Source organism: Delphinus delphis, chromosome 1, assembly GCF_949987515.2.
Source record: "Delphinus delphis chromosome 1, mDelDel1.2, whole genome shotgun sequence".
NCBI classification, from domain to species: Eukaryota; Metazoa; Chordata; class Mammalia; order Artiodactyla; family Delphinidae; genus Delphinus; species Delphinus delphis.
This window is the reverse complement of record NC_082683.1, coordinates 139,476,872-139,489,626: the sequence shown is the minus strand read 5'-3', so window position 1 is coordinate 139,489,626 and position 12,755 is coordinate 139,476,872. Positions and strand designations below refer to the sequence as shown.

General features: G+C 40.2%; 1 protein-coding gene across 1 annotated transcript in view; it reads left to right on the top strand.

Moving 5' to 3' along the window:
* NIBAN1 (niban apoptosis regulator 1) overlaps positions 1-12,755 on the top strand; it is a 162,483-nt gene that overhangs the window by 121,893 nt on the left and 27,835 nt on the right. Inside the window, exon 6 of the mRNA XM_060035276.1 lies at positions 9,216-9,331. Coding sequence (XP_059891259.1) covers positions 9,216-9,331 — 116 coding nt within the window. The remainder of the gene's footprint in view (positions 1-9,215; positions 9,332-12,755) is intronic.

Below are 12,755 nucleotides of genomic sequence, written 5' to 3'. Positions count from 1 at the left end.
AAAATTCACATTTTAAAGAGTAAATTAGATAGTCTTCATTTGTTTTGCTTAGGTTTTTGGGTGTAATTACTTTTTCCTCCTGAGGCATTTCAGCATCATCTCCACAAATAGTTATTAGAGGATTGGGAAACAGTTCTGCACTCACTGTCTTAGAATATAAATCTCACCCATGTAAAGCCATATATGTTTGTCCTGGGCAGATAGGAAATGACTGATTGTGTCATTGTTCTCTTGGCCTGACTCTGCCCAGGTATCTTAGATACATAGGGTGATAGACAAATTCTTTCAGGGCCACGGAAGACATATTCCATGAACCTAGCTTCAGGGCACAGAGTATCTTCACGATATTTGGAAAGAATAAACTCTTTCCTCCTTCCTTACCAGGAGTTCGATTACACCATCCTTACCTTTGGAAGAGATGAGAGCATAGGTCATTTCTATCTCTTTGAGACTTTGAAAAAAATTAAGATAAAGAAAGTGAGATAATATATTCTGAAGAAAAGAAGGCTGCCACAGAAGATATAGTCCACATATCCACTGAGTACCAAAAAAGGGAAGATGAGGTTTAACTAGGGTTGCATCTGAGGATTTATGTCCAGACAATGATGATTGCCTCTGAAGTGAGTGGGAGTTCCCTTCCACAGGTAGAGTTCTAGTTGCATGAGATGATGTCCTTTTGAACCTGCCTAAAGTGGCTCCTTATCCACATACCGCTGATAAATCTTCGTCATAGTACTATTTTTATACATCACTTTGAGTAAGCAGAAGGGTTCATTTGTGTTAAATAGGTGAGCAGTTGGCAGAGGGGACATTTCTTAACCTGATAATGAGGGAAAGCCCTCATTAAGACCCTAAGCATTCAACAGCCACGGTCTTCTACTGTATCTCTTTCTTCTCTGTAATTTGTTTTCTCAAAATCTGGTCTGTAAACCACCTGCAGCAGAATCACTTGGAGAGCTTGTTAGAAATGCACATTCTTGGGCGCTAGTTCAGACCTGCTGAATCAGAGATGCTGGGGTGGGGCCCAACAGTCTGCTTCGGCAAGCCCTGCAGGGGATTCTGATGCTCGCCAAAGTCTGAGAAGCATTGGGATAAGGACATCCATTTCCTTCAGAAATTCTTTACAACAGTAGGGAAAAGACTCATGAAGAGAATGTGATTCATTCGCCATGCCTGGGTTTTGTTAATCTCAGTTTAGAAGGAAATTTATAAGGAGATTTAATCCAGCCCTCTCTCTAGTATTTGAATCCCTCCCTTCCTCCCTTTTTCCCTTCCTCTCTTTCTTTCCTCCTTCCTTCCCTCATTTCTTTTCCCTCTTTTTCTTTCTATCTTTTGTGCCAGACACTAGACCAGGGATTGAGGATGCAGTGATGAATGCGAACAGCAGTCTCCTGTCTCCCTAGAGCTTACAGTCTAGGGAAAAGGCATATTAAAATGATTATACTAACAACTATGAAATTATAATTGTTCTAAGTACTATGGTGAGGAGGTACACAATGTCATGATAGTGTATAATAGAGAGATTTAAGCAAGTCCGTACACCTTCTACAAGGTAACTCAGCCCTGATGGAGCACTTCCTCTTGCAGGGGAACTTTTGACAACTTATTGGAGCCTATTTCACTCTAAGATAAATCTAAATGTTAGAAATTTTGAGTGAAAATATTGAGTCAAAATCTGCCACACTCTCCTTTGGACCATGCTATCCTGACTCTAGTATCTGGAATCTACAAGGAACAAATCCAGTCCTATTTTACATTGCAGATCTTCACACAGATAAAGAATTCTTCCCTCTAGGTTTTTTCTTTCCAAGGCTGTGAGATTCCTCATTTACTTGGTCTTCTTCAGAATACTCCACCTTTTTTTCTTTATTTTTAAATTTTTGTAAAATATTCTGTTGCTCAGCATGAGCTGGGAGTATATAATGATAAGCTCAGAGTGGTCTATCTCAGAATCTATCTATAACCATCATTGTCTTTGGTATATTCCACATTCCTGTGGCCCAACCTCACCTGCTTTATGTACGACTGTATCACACCACTGACTTGTACTGAGCTCACAGTTAAGTGAAATCCTGGTTACCTATCTATCTCTATCTGTCTGTCTGTCTATATATTACCTTTTCCAAGTAATTGAAAATGTTTTCCTCTAAGATGTCAGTAACATCAGCCCTTTAACCAGCACCCATCATTTAGGCTGTTTACCTACTTCATTATGTTTGTTTGCATTATCAACTAATCTAAATTTCTTCAGTGTGTCAGTCAAAATTATGCACAACTCTAGTATTTGTCTTGCTAAAATCTAGATACAGGATGTCTCCAAAGTCAATGGTAGCTATTCTACCAATGTAATTCGTTTTTTGTTTGTTTTGTTTTGTTTTGTTTTGCGGTACGCGGGCCTCTCACTGCTGTGGCCTCTCCCGTTGCGGAGCACAGGCTCCGGGCGCGCAGGCCCAGCGGCCATGGCTCACGGGCCCAGCCGCCCCGCGGCATGTGGGATCTTCCCGGACCGGGGCACGAACCCGTGTCCCCTGCGTCGGCAGGCGGACTCTCAACCACTGCGCCACCAGGGAAGCCCTACCAATGTAATTTATTTAAAGGAAATGAGGTTAGTTTGTCTTCACTTGTTTTAGTAATTCCCACTTCATTTTCTGGTTAACAAACAGCCTTTTAATATTTATTGACAAGTCAAAAATTCATGAGATATACCACTTTTAGCTATATGAGGCATACAGTTTTTCTGCATGGTTAAAACATTCTATCAAAACAATAGAAACACCTTTTTCCATTTATTTAAGAAGTCTTTTATATCCTAAGAGTGAGTTCTCGTATCTTTGTATGTTCAACTAGAGTAACACCATTATAATTCATTCTGGGGTCCCTGGATCTTCAGGAGGTGTACATTCTTTCTTGGCTTATTCCTCTTCTCTTCCTGGTAGGTCTGTGCTCACTAACACAGACATGGTTTGGCCAGTAGATGAATATTTTCGTCTGGCAGTTTACAGAATACTATTCAGGGACTTCTAAGTAAACCTGGGGCTAGTTCTCATAAGAGTTATTATTTACAATTTGGTAATAAATATTTGCTTAAGTTGGTCATGAATAAATAAGTTTTTTAATAAAAATAAAAACTTTTATTACCATTTCATTAGAACAGACATCATTCATTTTTAATTCCAATGAGAGGGTTTTTTCTTTTGTTTTGTTTTTAATAATGCATATCACATTCTATCTTGCCCTCAATCTGCTCACTAATTAAATGAGTGGTTTGGACTAAATGATCCCTGTGATATAGTCAAATTCTAGAATTATATGATTCTAAACTTTGAGAAGGAAATAAAATTTAAAATAACTTTATAAAATGGATGGCTAGTGGGAAGCTGCTGCATAGCACAGGGAGATCAGCTCGGTGCTTTGTGGCGACCTAGAGGGGTGGCATAGGGAGGGTGGGAGGGAGGCTCAAGAGGGAGGGATATGGGGATATATGTATACATATAGCTGATTCACTTTGTTGTACAGCAGAAACTAACACCACATTGTAAAGCAGTTATATTCCAATAAAGATATAAAAAAATAAAATAAAATAATTTTAAAGTTAAACCACAACACACACACACACACACACACACACACACACACACACACCACACCTGTGCATGTAAAACTGATGAAATCTGAATAAGGTGGCTAGATTGAATCTGTCAATTTCCTGCTTGTGATATTGTACTATAGCTTTTGCAAGATATTTCCATTAGGGAAAACTGGGTGAGGATATATTGGATATCTCTGTATTATTTCTTATAAAAATGTGAATCTACGATTATCTCAAAATAAAAAGTTAAAAAAATAAAACCATAGAGTGTCATAACAGGACATTGGAAGCAAATAGGCCTTGCTTGTCCATATACTAGCTTAAACGGATTAGTTAACCTTTCTGAAACTCAGTTTCTTTGTCAGCCTTAAAGTGGGAATATGAATTCCTACCTAATGGGATTATTGGAAGGATTATATGAGATAGTGTGTATAAACATCTCTTATGGTTCATACTCCATGATAGTATTCAGTAAGTGTTGGTTACTTTCCCCAGGGCTTTTTCTGTGCTCTGGAAGAGAAACTAGGACAAACAGCCTTGCTGCAGGTCTCCTAAAAAAAAGACGACATATGACCTGAAGCTGAAGACAGTTTGGAAGCATACATTAGTGAGATGAACCCCATAGCAGTGTAGTGAGTAATGCTGTTACATAACTTTCACAAATCACCAGGCAGATCAGCTAACATGGCTTGGCACCGTTTACCAATAAAATAAAATAACAAGGCAGCTTCCAAACCCAGCCCGAGTCAGGGAGTCCCGACACAGCAGCCAGAGTTAAAATCCAGGATGACTACATAGGCCTTGGAGCTTTGGCATTTCAGTTGACTCAGACATGCAGTAAATCCGTATAAGTGGAAAAAAAACAAAACCGATTTCTCTCTGGCTGGCCCCCTGAATAATTGTCCCCAAGGGGCCTAGAGAAGCTTTCTTTCCCTTGCAAAAGTCCTTAATCATGTCTCCCAAATATGAGTTTTCCATGCAGCTGCACAGATGAGAACTAGGGAGGGACTAAGGAAAATAGACATGTCTTGGTCCCGAGGATGTGATTGTTGAGTGAATGGCCAAGATGTGTCTCCCACATGTCTCCTAAAATGTTTAGAGTTTCCCAGGGCTCTGTCCTCACCTTTGATCTGATGAATGTTTTTGTCAGTGAGTTGGATAGAAACACAGAAGGTTAAGCCCACCAAATTTTCGTATGATACCGAGGTAAAAAAGGGAGTCTGGGGACAGAATTACAATTTTTTAATGATTTTGGCAGGCTCTAGGGCACTGAACTGATCACGGTAAGTTGTACTTTAACAGGGGTAATGTTAAAGCCTGCACTTCAAAATCAAAAGCAGAAGTATAGGTTAGAAAAGGCTTAGATTGACAAGGGTTTTTTACGAAAAAGTTGTAGGGATTTTATTGGATTACAGGAAATGTATGAGCCAACAGGTTGCTATGGTTGATTAAAAAAGAGGTTAGGGACCAGAAAAAGGAAAGTAATCTTTCTACTTTACAATATTTGCACTAGTTAGACAGTACTCTTTGTGTTGTATTCAGTCTAGGTCCAAATTTAAGAAAGATATTGACAGATTCAAATTGGTCTCTAAGGGAAGGAAGGAAAGAGGAGGGCCAAGTTTTTAAAAATTCCCAAACTATATTGTTTAAAGAATGATTGCAGGAAGATAAGGAGACTCAGCTATCTTTTAGTTACCATATGGAAGAAGAGTAAACTTGTCTATTTTGCTCTGAAAGGCAGAAGCAGGATTAATGAGAGTTCATGGAAACAGATTTTGGCTCAACAGAAGGAAAATTTTTCGAATAATTACAGCAGTTCAGTGACAAAAAAGACTATTTCATTAAATTGTGAGCCTCCTGTCACTGGAAATATTCAAGCTAAGGCTGGACGAGTGTCTCAGGGATTCTGAAGTCTCCCAGCATTGAAAAGAGCTTGGGGTGGGTGACCTTTGAGATCAGTTCTAACTCTCATAGTCTATGATTTAAGTAAGCATGAATGCCAAGGCTGCTTATGACATGCCAGAGCCACTTTTTCAACTCTTGGCTCTGATTCTGACCAGCTGTGTGACCTTCAGCTAAGAAATTAACCATTTCTTCTTCCAGTTTCCTCATCCGTAAATTGAAGGAGCTGGATTTAATGATGCCTGAGTTCTCCCCAGCACGTCTGTCTCCTTGAGCATCCTCATGACTACAGCACGTTGGAAAAGTAGAGTCTGAGCTGATGCCTGCCATTTTTCTAAGTCAGCTTGCAGGAGAGGGCCGAAAGACCAAAACCCATTGTTGATTCTGGGGGCCATGGAACTAACTCTCAAGTTCTTGTTGGCAGGAGCATGGGTGATTATGAGCCCAGAATTTGTTCCCATGGGATCTGTGGCAGGAAGTAGATTAAATAACTGAAAATCTGGTTTCTTTCAAACACCTGTACATTCTGGCTGAGTTCAGCAATGCCTTGGCAAACAGCTTAGAAGAAGTGAAGATCATATGAGCATTGCATTGTAGTTCTGTCCTTTACAACGCAAACCTTTGTCTTTATTTCCTTAATGATCTGGCAGTTTCTATTGGACTTTGTTTATAATCATGAGAACCAATATCCAGAAAGCAACTTATTACATGACAGATAGTGTTCTAAAAGTTTTATATAAATTACTTTAATCCGTTTATAATCTAAAAATCTAATGATGAAATCAGTGATTAGGTCCTTTTTACCATAAGGAAAAAGAGTAGTTAAAATCCAGTGTAAGTCTGGCTTAATGGTAGAGTCCAGAATGGAGATTCATGCCCTTATTTTTTTAAACTTCATTACTGCTGTTCAATGACTATAATTTCCTTTGTGGTCCATTTGATTGCTAATAATTTTCTTCTCTGCCTATATTAACATGCCTCATCCTGCACCACTGCTGCATTCTAGCTCTTCCACTTCTTCCTTGACTTCTCTCTGGCTCCCACATCATTGCCTCCAAATCTCATTTCTTCAGTTATTTTCTCCAAAGGTCTTTGAAAAAGCAGCCATCAGGGGGAGTGTCATAGTTTTCTTTACATATATATGTATATAGATATAGATGGTATGGCCATGATTTCAGATACCTCCTCCGGTTACTGAGGTCAGCTAGGGGAGAAAGAAGTAAATTGATGCTTCTTGTAAGGACTTGAAGAACTTAAACCTCATTCCCAGGCTCATGGGTCTGGCAATACTCACTCCATCTAAGTCCCACATTTTCTTCCATCTCTTTGTTTCCTTAGGCTGGAAATGAAAACAGCTGTTAAAAATAAGAGCACATGAGTCAGTTTTGAATCTCAATGTAGTAATTACAGTTTCCATCTCAGTTGGTATAGTTCCTCCCAGTGTACTGAGCCCCGTATCACAGCCCCCTTGTTGTCAATTTTATACCAAGACCTTAACTTGTGTTTTCCAAACCTCTAAGATTAAACACTAAATCAATTGCCAAACCAAATAAATAAATAAATAAATGGCAAGGAAGAAAACACTTCAATTTGAAAACCTGATTCTTGGGACATGCCCTTTTTCTGATTCAGATTTTTTTTTTGTGGTACACAGGCCTCTCACTGCCGCGGCCTCTCCCGTTGCGGAGCACAGGCTCCGGACGCGCAGGCACCGGACGCGCAGGCCCAGCGGCCACGGCTCACGGGCCCAGCCGCTCCGCGGCATGTGGGATATTCCCGGACCGGGGCACGAACCCGTGTCCCCTGCATCAGCAGGCGGACTCTCAACCACTGCGCCACCAGGGAAGCCCTGCTTGTACTCATATAGAGGCTATTCCTTGTATTTTCTCTTTTCCAGGTTCCTGAGGTTTATGACCTAGTAAGCCAATCTCAAGAGTCATCTACAATCCATGAATTGATTGTCCCCTTTTAGAGCAGATTGATCCTATTTTAGTTCTGCTCAGTCCCCGAATCAACCATTGAGTCCTTGACTGAGCAATCCCACTGGCTTAAAGCTCTGAAGGTCCCCCCCCAGTGAATCAGCTGCCTTCAACTGACCTATCTAATATTGCCCTATTAATACAGATCATATGCTATTAGCAAGAGAACTTTGTGTCCTACTGGGGGAGAAGCAGGAGGCAGGAGACTTGACCCTTTCAGTCATTTCACTTTGCCTACTTTATTTCCATTTTCTAAGATTTGATTTCTTTATTGTTAGATTAGATTATTTCTAAAATTCACTTTCCTGCTAATATTTCTATAATTCGGTTATCACTGTATCCTCCATGAGCTAGTTTTATGTGATGAAAATTCTCTTGGTCAGTTCAGGCTGCTCTAACAAAAATACCATAGTCTTGGAAGTCCAAGATCAAGGCAGTGGCAGATCCAGTGTCTGGACAGAGACAGAGAGGGAGGAGAGAGAGAGAGCAAGAGAGCGAGCCTTTTCTTATAAGGGCTTAAGTCCAACGTGAGGGCTGTACCTTCATGACCTAATTACCTCCCAAAGCCTCCATCTCCAAATATCATTACATTGGGGATTAGGGTTTCAACATATGAATTTTAGGAGACACAAGCATTCAGTCCATTGCAGAAATGAAGATATTTGCATGCACGGTATGATTTGTGGAATTCCAGGAAGGCCATTTAGCACACTTAAAAATCCTATACCGGGCTTCCCTGGTGGCACAGTGGTTGAGAGTCCGCCTGCCGATGCAGGGGACGTGGGTTCGTGCCCCGGGCTGGGAAGATCCCACATGCCGCGGAGCGGCTGGGCCCGTGAGCCATGGCCGCTGAGCCTGCGCGTCCGGAGCCTGTGCTCCGCAACGGGAGGGGCCATGACAGTGAGAGGCCGCGTACCGCAAAAAAAAAAAAAAAATCCTATACCATTAGGTATCCATTCCTTTGTGGTAGGATATTACCTCTCAGATACAACACCTTTTAAAATCCAATATGTTTGGAAAGGCAAATCAAAAAACCAGTATGTGAGGTAGTATAGTGTAGTGCTTAGAAGCAGGCTCTTGGGTCAAACTATCTGAGTTCGTACCCTTATTGGTATATGACCTTTGGCAATTAATTCACCTTTCTGTGCTTCCTGTGCTATAGTCTCCTCATCTACAAGCTGGAGATGATAATACTCACCTCAGAGGTTTCTGTGAGGTTTCAATGAAGTATGTAACATGCTTAGAAGAACAGTATCTTGCTATATGTGTTAGCAATTATTATCCTTCATTTGTATAAATCAGCCTATTATATTGATGTCCTTTTGACAGACAGTTGATATCAGGTCACAGAGAAATTGGAGTTTTATTTGGGAAACTGGGAGGGGATACCTTGGGTACATGAGGCACTTTGAGGAATAGTCTGCCTTACTGAGGTGTTATAGTTGGTGGCATAAAGCCACTAAGTGCCTGGGTGTCTGAGGGAAATACAAGAGAGATAAAGGGGGATAGATTTGCTCTGGTCATAACCAGCATGTCTAGTAACTGATAGAATTAATCAGCTGGTAGAGTGAGCAAGTCATGTGATATACACCTGCAAATGAATTTGGAATTCAGTACTCGCTTAACTTTTTTTGTCTCATAATTCTATCCCTTGTAATATTCAGGTAATGCTGGGTCTCTGAACCATGGAAAAATGTAAAATAAAGTGGTTTTGTTTGCTAAATGCCCTTGCCTCTTTCTTTTAGATTACATGAAGCAGACGACATTTGAAGTCCAAGCCTTTTTAGAAGCTGTGCAATTCTTCCGACAGGAGAAGGGACACTATGGCTCGTGGGAAATGATCACTGGGGATGAAGTCCAGGTAACATGGGGCTCAGACTTTTGGATCCTATTCTCCATCTGAGTGGTAGGAGGTCAGGGTCATAATAAATAAGCAAATTTAAAAAGTTGCAAGCATGGAGGATGTGGTTCCAAAGGCCATTTCTCTCATTGTCTAGAAGCGTTTGGTCAGCAAACTATTGGACACCTTCTCTAAAGACCTCCAGACCAGACACTAAATAGGGCAGCCCAAAATACTGCAACTGCAATGGAAGAGCTACTTCCAGTTTCTTTCTGGAAAATGCATATTCTCTCCAATGACCTCATGCTTCCAGACTAGAAGCAAATGTGAGCAGTGTGGCATAGTGCAAGGTGTGTGGTGGGGCTTCAGGTCAGAAGACTAAAGCCTGCCAACCTTATTTAACCGCTTTTAGTCTCAGGTTACTCCTCTGAAAAAAATAGGAATGACAATGTTTGTGTTGCAGGGTTGTGAGAATTAAATGAGATGTTGTTGGAAAAGTATTTGGCAAATAGCTGTCTTTATCTATGGAATGATTTATAAAGGAAGTAATTAAAGGAAACAAATTTTGAAAGCATTAGGTAGTTTTCTATATGTTTCATTTACCTTTTCTGGTACTCTATTCCCTGTGGTCCAGTATAATTTCCCAAGACCCTGATTAAATGTCAGTCATAGGCTAAGTGTCTTGGTTGGTTTGGTACCAGGCAGTTTGTTACAATCTCCAAGGACACTGTATTTCATGATGTGACCTCATCCTCCATAAGGACACCAATCACATAGCTGATTCAGCCAGGAAGAGGAGGCTGGGTACGGGCATTATTTAATTAAAGGCATACAGGGTCCAAGAATGCTATTCTTTAATTTCCCCTCATATCCCAGAATAGCAAGTGTGAAATTTGTTATTAGGGAACAATATTTGGAAGATGCCAGATGGTGTCTTGCCTTTGTACGGTCATTAAACATCTAAAGCCAAAATCATTTTCTCATGGTAGTGGGCTGTTCTTTACTGTTTTACCATATGACTCAGAATCTTTTCCTCCTCCTTCTCCCCCTTCTTCTTCCTTTTTCTTTTTCTTTTTCTTTTTTTAACATCTTTATTGGAGTATAACTGCTCTACAATGGTGTGTTAGTTTCTACTTTATAACAAAGTGAATCAGTTATACATATACATATGTCCCCATATCTCCTCCCTCTTGCGTCTCCCTCCCACCCTCCCTACCCCACCCCTCTAGGTGGTCACAAAGCACCGAGCTGATCTCCCTGTGCTATGCGGCTGCTTCCCACTAGCTATCCACTTTACGTTTGGTAGTGTATATATGTCCATACCACTCTCTCACTTCGTCCCAGCTTACCCTTCCCCCTCCCCATGTCCTCAAGTCCATTCTCTAGTAGGTCTGCGTCTTTATTCCCATCCTGCCTCTAGGTTCTTCAGAACATTTTTTTTTTTTTTTAGATTCCATATATATGTGTTAGCATACGGTATTTGTTTTTCTCTTTCTGACTTACTTGACTCTGTATGACAGACTGTAGGTCCATCCACCTCACTGCAAATAACTCAATTTCATTTCTTTTATGGCTGAGTAATATTCCATTGTATATATGTGCCACATCTTCTTTATCCATTCATCTGTCAATGGACACTTAGGTTGCTTCCATGTCCTGGCTATTGTAAATAGAGCTGCAATGAACATTGTGGTACGTGACTCTTTTTGAATTATGGTTTTCTCAGGGTATATGCCCAGTAGTGGGATTGCTGGGTGGTATGGTAGTTCTATTTTTAGATTTTTAAGGAACCTCCATACTGTTCTCCATAGTGGCTGTATCAATTTACATTTCCCACCAGCAGTGCAAGAGGATTCCCTTTTCTCCACACACTCTCCAGCATTTATTTGTAGATATTTTGATCATGGCCATTCTGATCGGTGTGAGATGATATCTCATTGTAGTTTTGATTTGCATTTCTCTAATGATTAGTGATGTTGAGCATCCTTTCATGTGTTTGTTGGCAATCTGTATATCTTCTTTGGAGAACTGTCTATTTAAGTCTTCTGCCCATTTTTGGATTGGGTTGTTTGTTTTTTTGATACTGAACTGCATGAGCTGCTTGTAAATTTTGGAGATTAATCCTTTGTCAGTTGCTTTGTTTGCAAATATTTTCTCCCATTCTGAGGGTTGTCTTTTGGTCTTGTTTATGGTTTCCTTTGCTGTGCAAAAGCTTTTAAGTTTCATTAGGTCCCGTTTGTTTATTTTCTTTTTCTTTTTTTCTTTTTGGTGGATTCTAAACTCATTTATTTCCCATCTGAGACTTACTCAAGAACTTTAATCAATTCTTGGTTTCTGATATTTGGAGGAAGCACATCCATTTATACATCTGAGAGGATTAAGGACTAGCCATACTTATGCCAAAAAGAAAAACGAAAGCATAGGGGAGGCTGAACCACTTGCCATTGATTGGCCTGTTATATAAACATGCATATTTAATAGATATACCAGTATTAAAATGCCATTGTATGGTACTTTTTATGTTCAAATCCTAACTCTGTTCGTTTTGTCAATCTCATGAGATATGTAGAGCAGTTATTATTTCCATTTTGTAAATGAGAAAACTGAGGGAAGAATAGAGCGATTAAGTGACTTGCTCAGTTTTATTCATTCAACAAGTATTTATTGAGCTGCTATATTCCAGGCACTATGCTGGGTGCTAGTGAACCAGAGATGGACAAGGCAGCATGGTCCTTGCCTTGTGGAGCTGATTGTTTTGGTCACATGCTAAGTGGATAAATGGCAAAGCAAATGATGGCTTCCAACTTCTGGTCCAGTGAAAGATCAGCATCAACCATGGGACTATACCAAGTTAAACAGTTATTTAGCTCCTTGAGTTTAGCCAGGGTACTTGATTTTTTCTTTCATTTGAAATCTCACATCAGCTCACATTCCTTCACGATTGCATTGAAAGCAGGTACTAAGTCCTTTCTGGGAGTTAAGTATTGAGTTTGTTTTCTTTTGTTGACTTTCTGCTCTTTAGTTTGGGCTGATAGGTGTGAATTGCTCTAAAGTGTAAAAGAATGAAATGACTCATCCCTTGCCATCGTGGTGAGGCAAGACATACCTAGAAACATCCAGAGAACAAGGCAGCCTTAGCAGTGTGTGTGGGTACATATGTGGGTCTGTTCATATATGGACATCATAAAGCATTAGCACAAAGCAGTCACAGGAGGGTGTTAATTTTGCTGTATAAAAAAAATACCTTAAAGGGGAAAACAAAACAAAACAAAAACCAGAGAAGAAATCAGTAAAATCTGGAGTTATCAAGTGACCCAATATGAAGTGTTGCTCCCCCAGGAATCTAAGTTTCTTTGGTGAAATCACAGACTCATCAGGTGTGAGCACTGGAAAGGCATTTCAGGATGATTTGTCCAGTACCCTCCAGGCGAGAGAAAGAACATTC